Here is a 24,668-nt window from a genome sequence, read left to right on the forward strand (position 1 = left end):
CAATTCTATCAAAAACAGTAATAATAAAAACTGGACCTCAGGGATTAACTATCACTAGAACATCCCAAAGGAAAAAGATGTCTTTCCCCCACCCGTCACCCACCCCCAGCAGAAAAGGAATGACTTCAGAGGTGTACCTGAGCAGTTTATATTTGGAAATGAAGGCTTTTGTGCATCCGTGCTGTGAACACTTGTAGGGACGCTCCCCTTTGTGCGCATAAGTGTGGACTGTGAGCTTGTCAATGGAATCAAATATCTTCCCACAGAGTCGGCAGGGATAACTATCTGGCTGCTTCACTTCTTTTCCCTTCAGCAGTGAAGACCGACCATTTCTCCATTTAGGTATAAACCTTACGAGAGCACCACAAGTGCTTCCTGAGCTGGCACAGCTGAACTTTGCAGCAGAGGAACAGGAAATGGTCCCAAAGCATTGAGTAATGCTTTTGCCTAATGATGCTCCTCTCAGTTTCCCTTTGAGTTTGTTTTTTGCTTTTACAGGTCCCAATTTATTTGGTGGTCTGAACCTTGTAGGAAGCACTCGGTCTTTATGGATGCACTGGTGAGATTCCAGCAGAGCAAAAGTTGCAAAAGTGCTTCCACAGCTGGAGCATATCCAAGGGTCTACGGGCTCTTTCTGCAATGAGAACAGAGACAGGTCTTTCTTACTAAACATTCTAAGCAAGGGTCATATTCTTCTCACTCATCTTCTCCTGTGCTTTTCTAAGACTCATCATTGCCTCTGGTGATATTTACTTCCATGTGCTACCACCTAGTTGTTCAACTGGCAATAGATTCTCTCTAGGAGTAAAAACTTGAAGGAAAAGTAAGGTTGGCTAAGTACTGGTTTATATGTTTTTGTTTAGCATTTACTGTAACAGTCCTGAGTCCTACACCTTTGTTTATTTGTGCTTACTGAATTTCAAAATCTCTATATTTGTTGCATTTATGAAATAAACAGTTGTAAATTGTACTTTATCCTTGGACTGACATAGTCTATCTGTTATTCCAGCCACACAAAAATGGGATGGGTTTCTGTACAAAAATGTAGTTTAGCCATACAGATTTCTTTGTGTATTGGGATGACTCCGTGCTTTACTACACAGCAATGGTCAATGGCTCCAGGAGAGACTTCCGACTTCCTCCTTCCTCACTTAGCTTGACACCTGGCATTAGACTTCCATTAACTGGATAAGAAACACCTTAAGTTTAGGGATCTCAAGCCTATCTTAACTTTTTTTTTTTTTTTTTTTTTCTTCTCCCCAGACAGTGTATTATTTGGAAGTATTACTTCTGTGGAAATAAGAGCTCTACTGGATTCAGTTGAATTCACTTTAAATACTGATATAATAAAAATTCTGATGGAAGACAACTACCAAAAATCTCCAATCACTGATGGAATGTACTTCCAATTAATGCATGACCATGTACTACCTTTTATGCACGCTACTCATAAACTGTCCTTCTTTTCCCTTGCTCTTGGGCTAGCTTACTCATGGTGAGGCTGTATCCAATCCATCTTTATTTCCTAACTGGAGCCTCCTCTCTGCTAAGACTGGTGTCTGATGTTGTGGCTCTCCCTCACCTTCCTTCTGGGGAATATTCTGAAGGCCTCACAAGCCTTCTTGGAACATGAATTCCTCATTCATTTGTATTCCTGGTTCATTTGTTTCACATTCTTTCTAGATTAAGTATTGATTTTCACAGCCATGTTTTCAACACTTAACAAACTTTTCCTATTAGTTTAAGGATTTCTGCTATGATACAGAGGGGAAGGTATTTGAATTAGTAGAGAAGGGTTACTGAACAGGAAAGACTGAAATAATCAGTGGGTACTCTGGCCAATCAGTCAGAGCAAAAAAAAGGGAAATAGTGAAAAAAGTCAGAGGCTGGAAAGCTTGGTTATCCAAAAATTAGTGCCCATCTTAAGTCTTTCCAATACATCAAGTAGTGCCACTTACTTCTGACTACATCTGATGGCTCCATTGCATTACAAACACAGGACAGGAAGAACAGCCTTTCTGTGAGTAGCTGCTTGGCTAAAATTGCTAAAAGTACTCTGTGGCCTACATTTGAATTACTAGAGTTATATAAACAGAGAAAACATGTAAATAAACCATAATTTACTGTGTCTAGTCATGGCTTCAATGCAGAGTAGGGGTACTTACTGCTACTGAAGGCAAAGGAGACACATCTGATTCTTCTTTAATGAAGACTGCAGAAGCTTCCATAAATTTGGCATAATCGGCAGCATACCATACTTTTAATTCTGTGTGGGGTTCAATTGGCTGTGAATGGAAAAAAAACAGCACATGTTTACTTGTGTCAATTTTCCTAAACTAAACAACAAGAAAGATAGGAGGGGCAGGGGTATGCAGTGTTTTGTCCTTACCCAAACTGCATTTTTTTACTCTGTTTAAATTATTGGTAACTTAGTTTCAAGATTCAAGAACTTCTTGAGCATTACTGCCCACTAGGGCTTGATACTTTCTGTTTCTAGAAGTGGAATTGTGCATGCACAGAGATTTGGGCGGGGGGGCCCAATAGCAGGAGGGATGCCTCAGTCCTCATAACCTTTGCTCAGTGAGATATATTTGGCTGTGATGTTCAGACATCCAGCAGTGTTTCCAAGCAATATCCCATGCCCATTCATTGATGTCTGGAAGCCCACTGGACACAACACTTAACTATAGGGTACAGGCAAAGGAAAAATGCATTGTGAGTGCACATGATCTTGGATCCCTCCTGGATATGTCACACTGAGCATGGGTGCAGTGGATCAACATGTGGAGTGCAAGGCAAATTGGTGCCTTCCACAGGCTGGCTCTAATATGTCAGGCTTGCTGTGAGTGTGCTTTATTGCAACTCTGCCCTCCTTCCACTGAAGCCTGCCCCCACAGGATTAAGGGAGCCCATAATCTGCAGTCTCCCATCCAGTCATGCTTGCCCAAATCTCTCATTGGACTGGACTATGACCTCTTCTGACACATACTTTCAGTCAATAATACAGCAAATAGAAAAAGAGAGGTGTGATTACACTCACTGGTTAAAGATCTATTAGTTCTTTAAATGCAAAGGAGAAAACTAAACTTTGGGATCATAATTTATATGACTCCCTGACCCTGTACAAAATTTTCTTCATCTATAATAAAAACCAACATTGCTGTAATAGGGGTAGAGCCAAACTGCACTGTACTTGTAGTTTTATTTTAACTAAGATAAACTCGAGTCACACACACAAAAAACAAAACAAAACAAAACAAAACAAAACAAACCCCCAAACAAACTAGCCCGGAAAGAGAGCAGCTGAGTCTTATTCCAGAAAACGTGACATCATAAAATCCCCTTACTTTGTAATATCGGTGTGGGATAAGCATGGTAGGGAAAAGACAATGTAGACTGTGAATGCAGACAGGTGAGGAGTTAATTGTGGGTTTAATGCTGAAAACTGAATTTTGAACTGCCAGGCACAAGCCTGCCTGCTAACTACAACCAGTTTTGGTTGGGTGCACATTTTGATAACACCTGGCCTAGATAGAAATAGTCTGTCCTGAATTCTCCACTCAATTAAGGACATGAGGCAGAGTCATTAACTAGGAGGCTCATCATGCATTGTGAGACAAATGTTTAAGGATGTCTGGGAGCTTGGCCTGTGACAGCTGAGATTGGTACCCACAAAAAAACTGCACAGTGTGACACTGTCACAACTTCTGCCCAACATTCCTAGACCAGCAGCCATCTCCTTTATGGGAAGCTGAGAGCTGGTCAATGTGACTTTGAGGGGAGAGCAAGTGCATCAGTGTGTGAAACAGTCGAGTAATTCAAAAGCTCTAATCTCAGCAAAACTGACATTAAATATCAGTATCCAAATCCACTTCAAAGCTGTCTTCTACTCTGTGCCACCAGTGACAACAAGAGAACTGCAGCACACACATGAAACTCTCCTAGGATCAGACCAGCAGCAGCTGTGGATGATTTAATTTCCTCACAATTCTATACCTTTTAAAGCACTTATTTCTAAGGATTGCAGCCATTAGGTCAGAAAGTAAGCTAATGTTGGTGTCAGGATGCCACTTATGTGTCTGCTTTAGTAGCTGTAGTTTCATGTCACTGAAATCCCATTTCTTTGCAAAAATAGTGGGAAAGGAGCCAATCCTACTCCTATCTTAATACACTTTAATAAAACATCTTGAGAAAGTATCTTCAGAATCAGCCCTAAGCCAGCCTCACAGCATGACCAGCAGGGTGTGCCTAAGTGTAGCACAAAGCCATCACATTCATTGACCAGGACAAAATCTGCAGGATGCCACAGCATCCTGAATGATACTGGGACTTGGGAGAAATAAAACCCAAGTAATGCCCTATGACCCACAGCACAGCAAAGGTTCCCAAGACACATGCATCATTCTAAGACACTCTTTGTGTCAGTGTATAGGATGCAACTCTCCATTAATGCCAGTGTGTAGAGTTCTGCTGAAGTCAGCAGAGAGCTAGTTCAATAGAATTTAAATTATACTGGAAATTTTAAGTTACCAGTTTATAACAACTACTTCTTGGATAAGTTCATGCTTCCCAAATACAGTATTAGTAATCCTGTCAATTTTACAAGCATATCATGCATTTAAAATCAAGTTGAAATCTCAAATTATATAGACTGCATGAGAATCTCAAACACAGCCTAAATATGTCTCAGAGTAGCATATACTATTTCACATTTTTCTTTTTTTTTCTTAATAATTATGTTGATATTAATCCCCAAATCAACTATACTCCATACTGTTATAAAAGACTTTAAGGGTATGAAATGTTATTCTCTCATCACCACTATACAGTAAATATTTTTCTCACGGTGCAGCTGGAGAAACAAAAAAAGGAGGAAAAAATGTAAATACTACTATGCCACAGAAATATGTGCCAATCTTGTATATGAAATTGAAATGCTGGATTTTAATTCATAGTAACAATTTTTCACTAATATTATTTTTTTTTTAATTTTAATGTTGCTCACAATGATATACAGCATTATGTTAAAGATTTCTGTTTCCCAAGTGTGCAAAAGAATTATTTCTGATTAAAACCAACTCTGCCTAAGAAAATGGCCAAAACAATAAAAACCAATACTGTATGTTCTAGTTTCATTTATAAACACAGAGTTCCTTGTTCTCTCTTTTCAGACAAAGATGCAGTCCAGAATCTCTAACATAAACTGATAATTTCATGGCAACATTGCAGTATTATAAGTTTTGCAGTTAAGTCTTCAGATTTAATGAGCAGGGAAAATTGTACATGACGATTCATTCAACATCCTGTTCCTGAGCACAGGGTAATGTGCTCAGAAAACAATATGTGTCCAGAAAAGTAATAAAAGAAAGGAATTTGCTTGTTATTTCCAGAATGAAGTACTGTTGAATGTAATAATGCCAAATAATTTCGCCATATACCTACCTGGCATTAAACAGCGCTCAGTTTAAACATTATCATCGTGAATTATTTTTATCTTCCCTCAGCTCAGTTGCTTCACTACCCACAACAGCAAGTACACAACACCCCATACACTACTTGCTTTACTACAGATTAAATGACATTAAAGTTGGTATGTATGTAATGATCCAGTTAGCAGAATATAATCAATCAGTCATTGTAAAAGGGTTACTCTTTCAGAACCTTTGTCTACAAATTTCCTTTTGGATGACAGGTGGAGCAATGTAGGTTTAACTACCTTAACTGTTGTGAAGTAAACTTCTCCACAGTGCTGATAAGCCACAAGGGTCTGTTCTTCTTGGTTCCGGGCTAGCCGGACAAACATCATCCAGTTTCCACAGTCCTCATTGGGAGTGTCCAGAAAGTACTTCCCTCCATCTTTCAATACCTGAAACAAAGTGGGGAGAACGAATATCATAAAACCAAGTCCTGTATAGAGGCAAATTAGTTTTCTTTAATTTGCAATCACAGCTATCAGTTATCTACCTTGTCTTGGTCATATGTCCCTTGAAATCATGGCTGTTTTGAAATAGATCGCTCTTAATGAACACTGAAAAGTGCAAAAGAAAGTGAAGAACGAATATCTGCTGAGCACCCCACTACTAAAATAACTGTAGGCCTTTGTATGTATTTCCCATTTATAGTTCATCATGTTTATGTTATATAAAGATAATATTATAAGAACTAAGTGCAGTCAGGTAGAAAAATAAGCTTTATGCCTTAATCTACTTCCTGAGCACTCGATAATCTCAGGCTTCAGTGCCACCACATTTTGCACGGAACAATCATATAACTTGTGTTAATAAGTCCAGAGAGGTAACATACAACATAATGGCATTTTAACAGTCTTCTCTTTTTCCTCTTAACAATGCAAAAGTAAATACAAATGAACAATTGTGCCAGATCTTTTTCTTTTTCCTTTACTTCATTCTTCCTAGATTCCCCTCCAAGAGAATGCCCTTATGAGGCAAAAACTACTGACCTCAAACAATACAGTTGCTTTTCTGCAACAGTGTCCCAAACATGGACAGACAAAGCTGCACAACTGATATCAGCACAGCTTGTATTTGTTTTACTAACCACATAACTGAGCAAGTAACTGCAAAAAAAAAGTTGCATTTTCATTGCTTCTGGGAACTATTTTATCTAACTCCATCATGTTTCCGATGAAAGCACCTGCCTGTTGGACAAGTTTGGTCACATACTCATGCTAGGGAGAAGTCAAGGCAGCTACTGCTGTCATGTAGGAAATCTGGGACTCTAATCTCCTCTTCTGAAGAAACAGTCCATTCATCAGCCAGAGCTGTGCTTATCACTGTATACTTTTAAGCAAATGGTGCTGACTGATAGAGGATAGGGTGTGGTTTACAATGGCTTGGTGAAGAGGAAGGAACTGGGTGCTTAGCTCATCCATCCATTGTTAGAGAAGTACATTTTCTGCATTTTTAATAGTGTCTAATCAAAAGATTGAAGATATTTAGTTAAAGAGAGGAACAAATCTTTTCTGTTGTCCACATGCTATGAAAATCCCATAGAAGGATAGTGTTATTTTCCTGGCAGATGATTCCCATGATTTCCATGTGCAAATCAAGTTTACAGCAACTACTGAAGCTATTACTACTTTGAAGCTTTCAAACTCAAGTTCAAAAGTATTTCCACACCACACAATGCTTTCCAGTCCCAGGCTTCTGGAGAAAGTTCAAATGAAGACACTGAGTGTGTCACAGGACAGCTGCTGCTGGTGTCTCTCTATTCAGGGCTGAGAGGGCCTGATAGGAATTGCAAACTCTGGAAGAACCATGACCTGTTGGGAAGTCCTGACAGAGGCTGTGGCTTGACCATGGACTCACTATATGACACAGAGCTTTGCTCAGCCACAACCCTGACAGCAAAATGCAAAGACAGAGGATTGTGATTAACTGCAACTCCCAAGGAATTCCTGTGGGCAAGGATGTCCATGTAGATTTGTCTAAGCTGGGCTAGTCCTGAGAGGCCATGATTTTTCTTGGATAAAGTACAAATAATAGTGTCATGCTCCAGGTGAAACAGTCAGTACCTACGTGTGCAGGAACAGAAGGTACCAGCCCTAAATAACAATTTGATTAAATAAACTGATGTAGTGCACTGTGCATCAAAATCTATATATAAATTAACAATTATTATCAATAACAACATTTAAAATTAATTAAGAAGTGTTTTCCTATCTGTTTCTCCCTACTAAGCCAGTGCCTTAGTGCATATTTCTGTCGCTCTCACTAACTCAGTGCAAAAACCTCTAACCTCCCAGTGGTATGGTGCAAAGCACAAATTCTTTTGTGTTACCTGGGAAGAAAGTTCAGTAGCCATGTTCCCAGAAAGGGTTATCAAGAGCTATCAGACTGATAGGCCTAACACCCTAGAAATGGTAAAACTTGAAAGCAGGAAACCAAACTTCTAGAAAACACAGTATAAAGAAAGATTTGGAGTACCCAAATCAGGTAATGCTGTACTGCCTAATAATGTGATTTACACTCATACTTACACATAAAAAGTACAAATAATGAGCTAGATCAGATGGCAAATTGACTGGTTAAAATATGTAAATATGTATGAGCTGCTAAAGACACATATACACTCCATAGAAAGGCAGTGGACTTTTACCTGCAGGACTAGTCTGCTCTCATCATAGCAGGTCAGTTTTGTAGACAGTTGACCAACATAAGGACCAAACTGTGTTCTCTTCTGTATTACTTTCTTTGCAAATACACCAAGGACTGTGAAGAAAACAAAGAGAAGTCTAATATTAGTACAGACATCACAAACTATTTCTTGTAAGCTTACAGTTGTGAAAATGGAGATAAACAAAATAGTGCAGAACACATGGATTCTTTTTCTAGACAAATAAGCCCACTAAATAATTCTAAGGTGAAGAATCTAAAAAGGATGTAAATAGGTATTGATTTTTTTTTTTTAATGGGAACTACATTGAATAAAAAAGTACCAAAAATCTATGACAGGATGTTAAACTGAGTATGCAACACAAACATGTTGATACTACTCAATCTACAAACTGATGTTATCATAGTCCTCTGCCTTTTGGCATAATTTTGGAGGTTGTTCTCTCCCAATAAGAGTGGAGAGAATCTATAAAAACACAGTATTAGCCTTCTTAATCATTTCAGTTATTCCACTGCCAGATCAATGGATTAATAATGTAATAGGCATCTTGTCATTCTCTGTCTGAAAAGCAATTTAGGCAGGACTAATTTTACACAGATAGCTGTGGAAAATTTGCACGCTAAGAACATCATTCCTTTGTTCATGTTTGGGCATTCAAATTGCTTTGCTTTCACAAGGAAATAACAGTCTTTCTATAATATGAACTGAAAATGCTGCAAAAGGTAAATCACCCCACTGTGATCTCTTGAGTTTGCAGGGGGTGGATAAAGGATGTCATTTCCCACTTTGTTTCTGACCTTTCATTGAATACTCTTTCCTGTTTTGCATGCTTGGGAAAAAAGAGAAACAGTAGTAGTGCATGGCTGTTATTATTAGATACAAATTCAACATTCATTAAACTTGGATTGACTGAACAGAGCTAACTGGTTGTTCACAGCTAAATGTCACACCAGCTCTGGCTTATGTCCTGCCATCAGTTTGTGTGTCTGTTACCAGAAATCAGTCATAAAAAACAGCAGCTGACTGTGAGCTTTAGCTATGCTCAAACAGTCTTCATAATGCTAATGCCCAATGATTATGCCTTGAGTTACTCATGAAAACAGGCCAGTGTTTTTGTCTCCTTTTTCTCAAATGTGGGAAAAAGAGCTAAAATACTTACTCTGTTGGTTTCCAGCTCTCAGCTCCAACACTCGCAAAGTGAGGTAGTGAGGTAGGGTGAGACGGGCTCGGCTGGGAATAACCCTATCTTTAGCCCTGATGAGTGGTCCGTGGAGTTTGCATTCTCCTATAAGGCTTTTACCGCAATCCTCACACCCTACAAATCCAGAAAAGGGAACCTGTTACTAAAAATGACATACTGCTTTCCAATTTAGTCTCTTCTAATTTTGTCATCTTGAGAACACATCCGGAATTACAAATGCTTTTCTTCACATCAGTGCTCTACATTAGGTAGTGAAAATATTATCTGCAGGTCAAAATGAAACAAGGAAGGTTTAAAATAACACCTCCTGTTTGTGCATTCTCTCCTGAGAAAATTGGTGGGTCTTGACCTCCAAAGATTTATACATATGCTCATTCGGAGGTGTCACAAATGGCATCTTTAGAGACTAAGATGGGAGCAGAATTGGACTTCACTACATGCCCAGCTGTAAAGATGCATATATTCATACAGAAATGTGGACAGAGTTGTTAGCAATAACCTAGGTATGGTTGGTCCCTTCCAACCTTCTGTGACTATGAAATTCTGAAATTTGCAGAGATCCAATGAATCCAAGAAAGACCTTGTGTCTGCTACACAGACCATTCTCAGTAGAAGATGAGACCCTCAGGGTACCATGAGAAATGAGTATGATGGGTCCTACAGCCCCAGCTCAGTTGACAGTCATGCAGGGGCAGCCTCCTCATAGGCCGCTCTGCCTGTGGAAGTAAGGAAAAGTGGCACACTGCATCTCCCAGCTGTTGGTTCCCAATAATGACATCTGCAGGCTGAACACACAGACCATCCAGAGAATTCATTAAAGAGAAATACATGTCTGCAAACTGACTTTCCCCCGGTGAGTTATTTTTGGTTCAGTGCAGCTCAAACTGGTTGCCAGGGAAACTCATACAGAGCAGTGACAAAACTGAGCAATGAGACTTTCCAGCAGAAGGTCATCTCAACACTGGTGTCACACAGGGCGATGGGAAAAAGGGGACTTCTTGCACAAAACCTTTTTATAGACAGTAGAAACCAAACCAGTGAGCCAACAGTGCTTTACGACTGAGTTAAAAAGAAAAGCTGATATTGGTCATCCATGACTACCTCGTTTTGTTTTCCTTCTGAAAACTCTGCTGAACAAGTCTATTCAGTAAGTGACAATACAGAGCAGGGGAGGGGAGCCAGAACAGCCAGGAGAGCCCAAGGGAGCACTGTAGCAGAGACTGGGGCAGGAGAGGTGAGGCTTCATCACAGACAGGGGCTTCTAACCAAGGAGCATAAAGGGCTCAGGAGACACTGCCTGGGGAGACATCAGAGATAATCTTTGAAAAAGGACAGTAGCACCAGAATTGTCAAATTCAGGGTACCTCAAAAAGGCTTCTGTTTGTAAACACAAGCAGGTACTTGACTAAATCATGCACCTTGAGAGTCTAGTCCAAAATCTCCCCAGATAAGCCTAAAGTATTCCATTCCTACCTAGCTCTTTGGGCTCTCCATCAGCTCCAGCTGAGGAAATAGATAGATTTGTGTGTTGGTCAGGCTGCAGGCACTACAATAGTCAGTATTTTTCAATAATTTGTGGACCATGGAAGTTTTCTTGTTCCATGGCTCCCAGGCTGTACACCTGCACTATGAATAGCTGAAAAATATTACTTATTTTTGCTAGTGCTACAGATAAAGAACATGCCTCCTACAGCCATCACTTAAAATGCAAAAAGCCCAACAATATAGCTGCCAGGTAGATTTTTCTAGTTATACACTTGTTTATGTACCCAAAAGTCCTTTACAGACAGGCTGCAAGAAAATAAAAATATTTCCTTGGTGATTTAACTTAATTTCCTTGGTGATTGACTTAATTGACTTTTAAATAAATTCACCCTTCTGAGGGCAACAAAATTATGAGGGCTTCCTGAGCTTGCTTGGAATAATAGTGACTTTGTCTCAAGTCAAACAGCTCCTGCTTGGAGAGTCATTGTATGCAAACAGCCGAAACACGTTACCAAAAGCAAAATGGAGACAAAGAACCGCTGTTAGAGGAAGGATGTGTCTAATCATAAAGTACACGACCTTATCAATCCATGCCATACCTCTGTGATTTATCACTAACAAGCTCCTGAGCAAACCTTCCAGCTGCCCCGAGGCAGTGCCCACCTCCAAGGCTCCAGGGTGGGCAGCTCCCAGGAAGGCTGGAAAGGGAAAGCAGGGGGGAAAGGGTATCCCTTGAATCAGCTTCCAAATTCTGCAGTAGTGCTCCATTAGCTAGCCCTCCTTGGTCCTCCAGATCCAAGACATAAGGTCTGAAATGATTCACACATGGGTATTAGAGAGGCTCTCCTCTAAAATCAGGAACTGCTTTGCATCTAACTGGGTGTTGAACAAGGACCTCCAAGCTGAGCAGCCCCACAGACAGCTGCCTAGGCAGCACACCTCAGCAGCAGCACAAAGACATCAGCTAGCCCTGCACAAAACTACCTGCAGAGCTGGAAGCATTATTAAGCACCTTGCAAGCATGGCCTGGGATTCTGACCTGGCATAGCTGCCCAACACCTTGAAATACGAGATTATCTCAGTTGGTTAGAGCATGGTGCTAACAACACTAAGGCTGGGGGTTCAGCCCCTGTACACTTAAAGAGTTTGACTTGATCACACTTGTGGGTCCCTTCCAACTCAGAATATTCAGCAATTCTGTGAAATATCCAGAACTGTCCAACATTTGTTCTAAGGTTTTCTATGTTTCATTATATGGGTCATGAAGATAACTAGAATGACTTAAGTTGTTCAATAATAGGCATACTGGAATTATATTCACTACACAGTATTTCTGACCCCACACCAACAAGTTAGCACACTGACTGCAAATTTATTACATTCTAAAAATTGCCAGGTGTACCAGAAAAATAGGATTGGAGCACTGCAAATAGAATGACTTTAGGGGCCACTGAAGGAAACTGAGATCTTTGTAATTTCTCTCACCAAAACTAACAGTGCAGAACTGTCAAGTTCACATTCTTCCTCAGAGACAATTACAGGCCAAGTCATGATCCTTTGTGTTTCAATGCTAAATTACAGATGCCATTGGCAAAGGAATGTGCATAGAGCCGCAGCACAGAGTTTGTAAAGCTCACACAGATTTTATGCCACTTTTTAACTTGGTTAATTAAGTAAAATATATATTTTCAACAACAGCTTCAGGACACATTCTAACCTGTTCTGAAATAGGGTGCATCCAGCTATGGAAAAACATACACTTTGTCATATTAGCACTAGAAATGAAAAACACTTGGTCAGAAAAATCACTTTCTGCAAAGAAGATTTCTTCTGCTTTTCGCTAGGCACCTTAGTACCTCAATGCTTTTTCAGTTTCCTCTATCCCTTAAATTTTATTTACACAAACAAAATGAATGGATTCGAGGTCATGTGCAAGCATGCAAGAAAAAGTAAAACCACCACTAGTCCTCTGCTTTGTTGTGATTTAGATGAGTAGGCAACAAAAAGAAATAAACAAGATTTACAGGAGTTACAAGCTGTTAAAAAACAGATTGTGTAATTTACTACATCCTTAGAAAAACAATGCTATATTGTCCCCTAGAGGGTACTTCTTCATTCTTCCTCTGTCCTCGCAATGATTCTAAAAAAATTCCAAGTAATGCCTTTTTGTCTATCTGTAGATGAAAATGCCCAAGCTAATAGATCTTGTAGCTGTTAAGATTTTTATTTTGCTGGACCTCCCTGCAGCAGTGGGGCAGCAGGCACATAGAAGAGCCCAGCCCTGGAGCAGGTGCAGGCTCTGACCAGGGTGTGGGTGTGCAGCCACCACCTCAGTCGCAAGGAAAAGGTGCTCACCCCTGCTAACCACTGCTGGGGGGGCTACGAGAAGGGTGCATCTCCCTGACACCTCTGCACCTGAATGCCTCTGCTCCCATTTTTCCCACATATTGGGAGGCATGGTTGGCAGCAGCCAACCCCTGGCTTTCCCCTGCTCTTTGGGTCATCACAAAACTGAGACCCGCTGCCCGCAGGATGCACTCCCACCACATGAGCTGACTGGACACTGGTGGCTGTGTTCCCAGGGAGGAGAATGGGCTTTGAGTGTGGCTCACCTGTACTGGCCTCACCATGCTGGTGCTTCGCCCCAGTCCAGGTCTAGGTGACAGCTCTCCTTTGCTGCAGCCTATACAGCCTGACAGCCTCAGCTGCCAGCCTGCTTCGTCCTTCACACAGCTCTGGGGCCAGCCACGCTGCACTGGGACAGACTCCCGCAGCCAACAGTAGCCAAGCTGGCACGGCAGCTTGGGCAAGCTGAACTTGAGCACAGTCAACAAACTGGTTTCCAAAACAGCAGCACGGTTGGAGCACTGTGCCACCCCCACAGGCACAAGCCCGGCCTCGGGGAGAGCTCATTAGTGCGGGCGAGGAGCCACGGGCTGCGGTTACACAGAGCCCTGCTGCACAGATAACGGGAGCTATACATAGCCATACTAGGAACTGCAATCACTGTCCTGATAGCTCACACATGCCACCAGATCCTTAACCAGTCAGCAGCAGAACTTTGCTTCTTAAAACCAGTTTGCTAAAAACTAGATGCCTATCAGGACCTCCTCCCTGCGTTTCCTCCAACCCCTGCTTTCAAGTGAGACTTTACAGTACCTGAAAGTTTCAGTGGCCCGCAAGATGCCTGCAGTGCAATTAGGTCCCCTGTGAAGGAAGAGGTAATAACTTCTTTTCAGTTGTCCACTTGGAGCAAATGCAGCCTGTGAGAAATGATCAGAGGCTGAGCAGACCTTGGCATTTGCTGTGCTGTTTTGCAGCATTGGAATTAGCTCCCATGTGCAGAGGGAACAAAGATCAGTGTACACAGCAGTGGAAATCCTAGCCTAATTACAATCATAAGATTTGCATAGCAAACAACAGTAATTTATTCCAGAGTAAAACTGTAGCACTCCGTTAGCCTTGTTCAGCTTTCACAGAGAGGAACACTGCAAAAACATCGTCTGGATATTTTCTGAAGTACATTGCACATGCCAGTCTTGATTCTCTTAGCCAAAGGTGCATGAGGATTTCCAGCCTGAGGTTTGTTCTGCAGCACTCTGTGCTGGAAAAGCTTGAAATCCTTGTTCTACAATTTATTTGGCAAAAAATTCAAAGTACTCAATTAGCAAACAGTTAATCACAAGTTATTTTCCCATTATTGTGGGCCACTGACACATTTTCTCTGTAAAAAAGTTCATGAAAGAAGCCTTATAACCTAAGTTTGATGTGCAAAATGAAGCTTTTAACTGATTAATAATTGATTCTATTTATATTGTAGTAAAATAGAACTTGTCACAATTACCAGAATCCAGAATAATTTTATTCAAATCCCATTAACTTCTGATTTTTTATGCTAAATTGTCTACAGAGTGATCTTTACTTGTTAACTGATCCCTAGTCCAGCATCAAAATAGGTGAACATTTTCTCAATGTCTCCTTTTCATGTCTTTTCTATGTCATACACCAAAACCATGTATTAGCAGAGATTAACAACTGCTCAGCTCTGCATTGAAAAAAAGAAAAAATACATAAATCAAGAATCCCCACTACAGGCTGACTTTGCAATCATAATCATTCACCTGGATAAAGACTGGAAACTTGCACTTCTGTGCATGACACTGTATTATTTGGGAAGCAGGTGCAGTGTTTTCCATAACCCTGCACCCAAAATAACACCAGCCTGACAAGGAAGGAAAAAAAAAAAAAAAAAAAAAAAAAAAAAAAAAAAAAAAAAAAAAAAAAGAAGGCAGCTTTCCTCCTGTGTGCTTAAGAGGGAAACTTTAGATTTCAAGCAGAGAGTTCCCCTGTCTTAGACACATGGAAACCCTGAAGCCTTGCAGCCACTACCTGATGGCATCAGAACAGAAACTGTGGATATGCTGCTGCTGGGGCAATATTGGCCCCTTACCAAGGCCTGGTGCTGCCATGCCAAGGCTTTCTGGTGAGAGGACAGGAGCTCCTGAGACACAGATGAAGGGTGAGGAGGAGTCCTGGTCCTGCTCGGGCATTAGTGGCACCCTGCATGTAAATGCCTACTGCTCTTGGGGCCCCCTCCCTGGGAAGGAGAACAGTAGGTGGTTTGCAAACATCCCAGAAATCATTCTGAACATTAAACATATTCATGGGAACATGACCTCACTCTACTAAAATGCAAAACTTTAAAAATGAGTTACTATATTTGGAGACAGAAACAGAGAAAGAGAACAGCAAACATGCCTTTCTGCCACCCCACCCCATAAATTCAGTCAGACCAGCAGGTCAAGCTGATTCCCTAAAACCCAGCACTGCAGGTAAACCTGGCCCTCAAGCATCCTGACCCAGCCACTGATTTGCTGTGACACCTTCCCTCACCTCACCTCCATCCTCCCTGTGCTTGTCTTTGTTCCCAAGAAGAATAAAGATCTGGAAGGAGAGTACACCCTTGGGTTTTCAGCAGTGGGAGATCATCTGTCAAGGCACCCAGTCCTTCCTCACAGCAGTGTGATCCTCACCAGCTGTTCTTATGGAAGAATGCCTCTAGAAGGGTGGCTCAGCACTTATCTGACTGTAAAGAAACCTAACACAAAGCATGTGTGCATTTTTCTGGCAGACACAAGTTCCAATATGTAAATTCTTCCAAACTGCAGAACTATTTGTTATACAAACACATAAAAGATAACAAATACTATGATTCATTACTCATTCCTAATAGGGAGTCATCATGACGATAATCAAGCTCATCTGGGAACAGTAAGTCTTTCACCTGGTGGCCATGAAGTACTACAACAGGCACAGCTTTCTGTGAAAAATCAGTCTCACACCGATCCCAATGAGGCTTTCTACCGTGCTCATTCTGTCTAGCAAATCTGAGGAGCAAAACACTTAGAGAAACCTCAAGCAGCACAGCTGGGCTATGGAATTCAGCAGTTTCAACATGTTCCCATGAAGGCTCTGCAGCAAAAGCACACCTGTGCTCCGCTGTATCTTACAAACTCCACAGAAAAAAGTTACCTTCACTGTCTGAACACCTGAAAAAACAGTAACTTACACATCTTTCCTGCAAAACTAAAGGAGAAAAAAGCCCCAACAAACCAAACAGGAGGGAAAGTGTGTAGGTGCAAACTTCAGTACAGTCTGATCAACTAGTTTATCAAAGTTCTTGGTATGTTCATTCATCTAAAAATGACCTAAGGTCAAAAAATTCATTGAATGATTGAAAGCTAATTAAAAAAATAATAATTTTCAGGTTATTCTTGGGATAAAACTTACCTGTCACATTTCCAGTACACCCACGGGGTTTGGTTGTTACCAGAACCTATATACATAAATGAGCACAGTTCAAGTGAAGTCACCTCCCATAGTTTACATGTAATAGCTTCTAATCAGTGCAAACAAAGAGACTTCACTTTCTGCTGAAAGCTGAGCACATTTCAAACAACCATATTGAAAAATGCAGTTGGATTTTCCCGGGATTTTTTTTCCCTTCTCTCCCTCCACTGTCTTGGCATGAAGTCATATAAACTTAGATCCAGAAACAGGGAAGGAAGTTAACAGCAAATTCACAGAAACAACTACTACTTTTTATGAGAAAGAACCTGAGTCAGCATAGCATGGTCCTATGAAATGCCCAGCAAAAAGCTGTCTGAGAGGGAAGATTTTCTGCTGCACTCTGCCCATCTTCCCCAGCAGCCAGCAGCAGTCCAGCCTGGTGCAAGGCTCTGGCTCCTTGTCTGTGACACCTTCTGTTTGCTTTAGGTCTTCACTAGCACTGTCCAAACTGTGCTGCTTCTATACGGCACAAAGCAAGACTAAAATCCCCCTGTCACAGAAACACAGACAGCCACCAAGAGAGTCATATTCAAACTGCTCATAGGCACCCTGTTGGCTCCTGGACCACATGTTGGACCCCCTAATCTGCATCTCACACATCACAAATTCTACCTGCCACAGCAGAAGCCTTTTATGTATCTCAAGCACTTTCCTTTTGGAGAGATTTTTGGCAGGACAGTTGATTTATTTTAGTGTGAGACGTTTTAGTGGAAAATGTGAATGCTACTGTGGCAGTTCAACGCGGACACCAGAATCTTCCAGCAGAAAAAAACCCATATAATACATCTTCCTAAATGCACAGATGTATAAATACACATGCACGCAGCCACACACACACCACATTAAGTGCATTAATACTGTCAGCAGTTTTATTGATGGCAGGTCAACATCACGTTTTCAATTCTGATAAAGGAAGTGCAGTAATTATAATGACTAAAGATTAGTATCGATTAGTTGAAGTATTTCCAAGCCTTGCAACATTCCCTTAAAAGGGAACCTTAGATTGGGTCTCTTGCTCCTTCATTGAACTTGGTTGTTACTGGCCACCAAATCCAGATGTGGTTTTGAAGAGACTGGTGGAAAACTTGGTGAAAAAAGCTACCTCTCCTAAGGAAAGCAGCCCAAATCAATCCTTCATTTTCCACTGGTGACTTTCAACATAGACTTGCAGGAACTTTACCAGCAAAGACACTAGCAGTTGGCATATATTTCCAGCTGCTTACTGGAAGAAAGAACCAGGCAGGTAGATACACTTTGGAGCAGGTAACATGACTTCACTGTAGAAGGCAAAGAGGAAGCATGGCATGCAGAGCGAAGAGATACCATACTCATCCTGTGGCTGCAGAACCTGATGTCTTTAGAGGCACATATAACAACATGAAGCAAGTACAGCTACTGGGAATCAAAGTGCAGTGTTTGCACCCCAGGACCCATTCTGCAGGTATTAGTCTGTGCACATGGGCCCACTGATGTGCAAGTAGCCACATTATGAAAGAAAGAAGTCTGTGTGGAGAAGTGAATACAGAGACACTTAGGACGGGTCAGGCTAGTCTCAGGCTGAGACCTTGGAGTCCTGAAAGAACACTCCAGTCTATATTACATTCAGTGGAAGCTATTAATAAAACTGGAAAATGAATTAACTTCCTCAGTGAGCCATCCAAACTTCCTGCTGATATTCCCACTCACCCAAGAGAAAAAAAGTTGGTTTTTTTTTTTTTTTTATCAATGAACCCTAAAGTATCTCTCTAAAATACCAAAATGAAGGAGTCGTCTTTTAACAACATTGACTTTTGTAAATGAAGGGTCATTAACAGCTTAGCAAAACAGCTTTAGTTCTTACTATGCATCCACTTCATAACAGACAACTTCTGTTATTCCTTGCTTCATTTCCAACAGGAAAAGCATGCTTGATTCCCAGCCTGTCCGGGAACAAAATGGGTAGGAGACTCTCATCCTTAGCCTTTATGACCCTGTTAAGTATTCTCCTCTTTTAAGGCATGAAGTGATTTCTTTAAAAAAAACCACATAGGCATTGGGAAGGTCTGCTGCTGAACAGACGCAAAAATTTATTTCTGTGAAAAAATACTCACATGTGCGAGTATCGTATCTGTGTCTCCATTCATTCATTTTCTTTTTCCTATGATCCAACATTTATTTTTTTCCTACAAAAATATTTTTATGGGGAACCATATGATAATTAGCTAATGTCTTGACTGATACTGTAATAAAGAAATTATGTCTACCTGCATTGCTTTAACAGACTGATTAAAAAAGGCTAATAAGATTGACAACAACAAATTAGACAGCAGTATAGTACATTTTCCTCACAATAACTATTCTCCTGAGACATAACGACAGCCCTGTAAGACACAGAAACACAAAGTACATGATTATAGATTATTATAAGAGAACTGCATGAGAGTTGCAAAAATCTGTGAGTTTAAAAAATTGCAGATTTTTTCTATAGATTAAGCTCTCAACTCAGATTATAAAGTATTTCCATACAGCTCTATTTTTTCTGCTGACAGTCATCTCAGTTTGAGATCAAATAAAATTCAAACACTTTTTATGGATTTCTGATTAATCTGTAGGGTTTTTTAATTATTTGCAAAAGTCACATGCACACACACGCACAAAAAAAATTCTTACATGAATCTAAGAAGCAATCTTGCAATGCAAAGTTGCAAAGAATTTGTTCCTGTTTTCATACTTTCCTAGCTTGAAGAACAAGATGAACAGATGGTAAAGGCATCACCATGGGGGAAATGCACCATTCCTCAGATACGTATTTATATAACTCTGGTTATTTAACATACATATTTACTTAAAGCTGTGTGTGATTACATATCTCACCTTGTATTTGGTATATTTTACTCTGTTGGTTAGAAATCAAATATTTCATACTTCTTCCACTTCAACACTGCCAACAGGTCAAAAACAATTTCATTTTTTATAAAGATGTTAGAAGAGGCAAAGGGACAACTGTCCTGCCAGAACATCCCTACGCACCTCCCTACTCACATCTGCCTAAGCACCTTCCAGTCCAGTAAGTTAAACATAACACACTCTGCCTTGTCTTATCGCCTGAGGAACAGGGAACAAGTGCCACCTTCCTTGTCACACATGAATCATCCACTTTCTTCCCCATTACACCAACTAAAAAAGCCCCGATCAACTGAGCTTTCCGCAACTGCGATTCTTTTCTATTTGCACCATTACAAGTACCCAGGAACCCTCACTGGTCAACGTTTTCATAACACATCTAGATTACAGCACTAAAAGGACCTACAAATATATTTCCTGTCCAACTTAAATGTTAACTTTATATTAGCTTTAGCTTTACACTTTAATGGCTTCCAATGCCTATCATGCATAAATACACTTAAGTGAGGTCAAAAAACAGTCTTGATACATTTGGATAACAATAATGACAAACTGAGCCCACAAACTTTGATATCTACCTGCTTGAGTTCAGTGTTTTCACATCTTAGGGAAAATTACAAATTCATTTGCTTTTTTTGCTTTTTCTCTCTGAAAATCTTGGAAACTCAACAGCAGTAGCTACAAGCAAACATGTTGATGCTCTACAGTTAAGCAATGTATTTTCATTTTAAGGATCACAAAGTAATCAAAAGAAAGCATGTTTGCATATGGAGCCCAAATTCTTCCAAGAAAAATTGATAAGTTATCTGCTGGGAAAAGCACAAAATGCAACAAAACTAGTAAGATTACTAGCTCAACATCACTCAAAGAAAAAAATGCCAGACTGAGGAACACAAAATATTCCAACAAAACATGAAACTTCCCAAGCACTTCTCTCAAAATGAGGGGACTATTTGAGAGTTTTCAAATTACTGCACCCATGCAGAGATACTTTTAATGGGGTTTGCAACAAAACCACAGCAATTCCTACTGCCATGTAAGAACAAGGCTGCATGGCAGCAATTATTCTGTTCTGAGCTAGCCCTTACACTTAAAATAACAAAGGAAGAAATGACATTACTTAATGTTTTTCCTGCTATCGTAAGTGGGCCACACCTGGAAATTGTAGCTGCACCAGCCCAGAAATCTTTTCCTTCAGTCACCACAGAAACTAATGTAAAAACTCTGACAATATGTTCTCCTGTTTTCAGTAGAAAATTTACATATGAATTACACAGCAAATGCCCTTGGTCTAATAAACTGTTCTGGACTGCACAATGAAAATACTGCTTTTTCCTTATCATCCTTCTCTTGCTGTTCTTTTCTGTCTTTACAAAAAAAACATGTACACCTAAAGCCAGCAGCAGGCATTGTGGTGAGTCTACCTCTTGCCTGGAGTCCACACATGGAAACAGAAGTTTGAAAACATATCCTCACATTTCAAAGGATTTTGAGATTCCCAGATTTTCTGCCAGACAGGCCCTCTTGTTAGTCACTGCCTTGTGTATAAGTATTGACACAGCAGTCTGTACCAGTTAAGAAATCATCTGATGCAACTCAGCTGATTTTCAAAGGTATAAAAAATTGCATATCATAGCTTACATGAATGATTGATGTTCAGGACCTGACTGGAAGACCTGAATACTGATTTTCTATTACTTTTCATATTCATTAATCACCGTTAGATAAAGAACAAATGAATTCACACAGAGGCTAGAAACAGCACAAGAGTTACTTAGGTATTTCCCATGACAGAATACAACTCAAACATTGGTTTTGCACTCAAGAACAGAACTGCAAACATTTCATAATCGCACTACATATGGGAAATCAAAATAAACCTTACCTTATTTTAAATGACAATTTTAGTAAAAAGTCAGGCTATGCTAGTACAGGGTGTAAGGAACCATGTCATCCTCCTTCGGCAGACTTTTCCAAATGCCCCTGTATTCAACTAAGTCTAACTCCTCTCTGTTTTGTTTCCCCAGGAGGACCCATTCAGGACCATGTGCTCCTTTTCAGCTGTCAATAAACAGAAGCAGTGAATTCCCCAGCGCTTCACAAAGCTAGTTAGGCATAGCCATTCATTTCTTCAGGAAAACAGGGCATTGATTTCAGCAAATTCCCAGGGAGCAGCTACAACAAAGAGATCAAAGACCCACCTCCTTTCCTGCCTGGCTTCGGCCGGCTAGGCTGAGAGGAGCAGCAACAGGTTTCCCGAAGAGTGGGCTCTATCCCCACCGACCACTGCATGCTCCATTCACACCCATCGCCTTCCTACATTCCTAGGACAGCCCCCGGCGCTAACCGTGACAAACCCCTACATTCAGGCAGCATAATATACTGCACACTAGTTCATCCAAGGATAAAAAGAAAAACAAGCTCCAAGGGAAGTCTGCTGCTTCCCCGACCAACTGAACCTCGGTAGCTGACTTTTCATAAATGTCTTTTTTTTTCCTTAGCTTCTCCATATAAACCAGAGAAATGTTTGCTACCTCAAATTCATTGTGCTGAAACTTCTCTGGAATGTTGGCTTTTCTGATTTATTTCCACAAGCTTGAAGACTTAGCTGCTGGAGTTTGAGGTCTAGCTGCAGCAGCCCTTGTATTGTGCAACCATATTTTCTTTGTGCAATTTGCCCTAGACTGCAGTGGGGTTTTTTCTAAGGAATTTAAGGGGGTTTGTTCCAGTTTGGTTAGAATTTTTACTTTTTTTTTTTTCATTATACATCTTGTCTTCATTACTGTAATCTGGAACAAGATTTTTAATGCTAAAATTTGACCTTGTATTGAACCAAGCATTAGCAAAAGACATCTTTCCCCCCACAAACAGTTTGGTTATATCCAAATTCCTTAACTGGAACACAGTCTGGTAGATATTATCCCTCACACACACCCTAGTGTTTGTTGCTTGTTAGTGTATGCTAGTACTGAGCTCACAGGCTGGCTCTGAAATACTTATTTATATACAGACAGACATAAAGATCTGAAGTCAATTCACACCTGTACAGATTTGCCATGTCATTCTTTAGCATTCTCCTGTGCACTGATGTGCACATCGTTTTCCCAAGGCACTCCCCGGCTGTCACAAACACCCACCAGCTGGAACCTGGAGAGCTCCCTCAGCACTAGCACTGCCTCCAGGCCACTGACACATCTCCAAGGGAGGAGACAAATCTCTATCCCACTAACATGAGCAAGTATCACAGGACCTGGCATAGCACAAGCAGTACAATGCTGAGAACTCCAGGGACAGCTGGTAGGGATGACAGCTCACTGCACAGAAGACAGCTGAGAACACAAGGAAATACAGAACTGCGGAATTACTGAAGTTGCAGGAGACCTGTAATGATCAACTAGCCGAGACTCTTGCTGAATGCAGGCCCTTTAATAGCATTACCCAGGACCTTGTCAAGCCATATCTTGAATACTTCCAGTGAGGGCAACTCCACCACTTCCCTGGGCAGCCTATTCCAATGTTTGATTGATCCCCCATTGAAAATGCCCCTTGCATCCACAAGCACCTCCCCTAAAGCAACTTGTGGCCGTTGCCTCCTTTCCTGTCACACTGCATGCCTGGGGAAAGGCTGCTTCCAACTCCTTTTCTGTAACCACCATTTTTGTACTGAAAGACCATAACTAGATCCCCTTGAGCCTTCTCTTCTTCAAGCAGAACCTCCCAACTCCTTCAGCCTCTACTCAGGTGACAGCTTCTCTAGCTCCCTGATCATTAGGGGGAACATGAGAAAAACACTGTTGCTGAGCTGAAAAAAAAAGAAAAATTAAACTGCCAGCTCATAAAATTGCTAAAACTGACAAACATCTGAGTACAGCTCAGGAGTCTTGACCATGACCCCTATGCAGTCACCCTGCTCTCTGCATTCTTTAATATTTCACTCTTGATAATAGTTTTGCCTGTTGAATACAGTACAGTCAGGCATATTACATTCCTTATTTTAGAGTTCTCTCTGTATCGAAATGGCATTTAAGTATGCCCTGAAATTGCCATTTCGCAGAAGAAATTAAAAAAATGCATTTTAACAAATAACTTGATCTCTACATATAATTGCTATCTTCCATTAAGCCACTGATGGTTTTATATTTATTAATTGATTGCACTTATCAATGAAAAAAAAAAAAACAATCTTGTTTTCCTTGTTCCTCTAAGGAAGTACTGAAGAATGATAAAATGTGTGTCTGAAATTTCCCTCTCTTACATTGCACAGTGTGCAGCTGGGCAGCCCTTGGAGGCAATGATAAAAAAAGGCAGCTGAGGGACTCCAAAAGAAAGCATATAGATCAGATCAATAAGCAGAAAAAAATGTGCTAGATGCTTCAGATAACTTAAGCTGGAGCGAGAGAGTGCAAGTATCTGGGAAATGTAAGCAATAACCTTCCGTGGTAGTTATGACAGCAAAGCATAAGGATGTAGCACTTGACTGTTAAGAAGAAGGACAAATAATAGTGATAAGGCAGGAGATTTGGATGTGACTGGGATAATGATGCCTTGGAAGCACAGGAGTTAAATTCACGAAATTATTAAAAAACCCCGAGCACATCACCCTGTAGTAATCTGGGATGGTATTTGTGCCAAAGATAGATGAAATATTTTAGACAGAATTGCAATTTTAAATCTCAATGAACCAGTCTGTTCTTATACTTGGGCCAGATTTTTACAATTTTACTCACATTAAGTCATACTTTACTCCAAGAATAATCCCATTGATTATAATGGCAATATTGTTTCACAGATGTTCCAGAGGAAACGCAAATGTAAAAGCAGACTTTATACTTCAGATAAAAGACATCAATCATGAGTACATCTGGGAATCCGATCAAAACATATGGTACAAAAAAATCACTGTGGGATGATGGAAATGTACTTACAGAGCAGGTCTGTGGACATGTTTACAGATCAGGCAAAGGAAACCTACACAAAATAAATGAAAAAAGAATTATCAGTTTTCTGAACTAGGACTATTCATGTTTATATCTCATGCTAATAATCATATGCATAGTCTTTTAGTTCTTTAGGAAATAAGGATAACACATCTAGAGAAATCTAAAAAGAAAGA

The 24,668-nt window shown here is 40.5% G+C and overlaps 1 protein-coding gene across 3 annotated transcripts in view; it reads right to left on the minus strand.

Annotated features, from left to right (window-relative positions):
* Positions 1-24,668, minus strand: part of PLAGL1 (PLAG1 like zinc finger 1) — a 48,802-nt gene that overhangs the window by 5,852 nt on the left and 18,282 nt on the right. For 2 of the 3 annotated variants that reach the window (XM_053972489.1, XM_053972488.1), the window contains 6 exons: positions 24,481-24,523; positions 9,296-9,451; positions 8,119-8,231; positions 5,717-5,866; positions 2,166-2,285; positions 138-634 (listed from right to left, as the gene is read on the minus strand). In XM_053972489.1, the coding sequence (XP_053828464.1) occupies positions 138-634; positions 2,166-2,285; positions 5,717-5,866; positions 8,119-8,231; positions 9,296-9,451; positions 24,481-24,499 (1,055 nt within the window). In that variant the 5' untranslated portion in view covers positions 24,500-24,523. Of the gene's footprint in view, positions 1-137; positions 635-2,165; positions 2,286-5,716; positions 5,867-8,118; positions 8,232-9,295; positions 9,452-16,612; positions 16,622-24,480; positions 24,524-24,668 lie in introns of those variants that run through there. The other variant, XM_053972490.1, reaches the window with a different exon arrangement.

The sequence above is a fragment of the Vidua macroura genome, chromosome 3, assembly GCF_024509145.1.
Source record: "Vidua macroura isolate BioBank_ID:100142 chromosome 3, ASM2450914v1, whole genome shotgun sequence".
Lineage (NCBI taxonomy): Eukaryota > Metazoa > Chordata > Aves > Passeriformes > Viduidae > Vidua > Vidua macroura.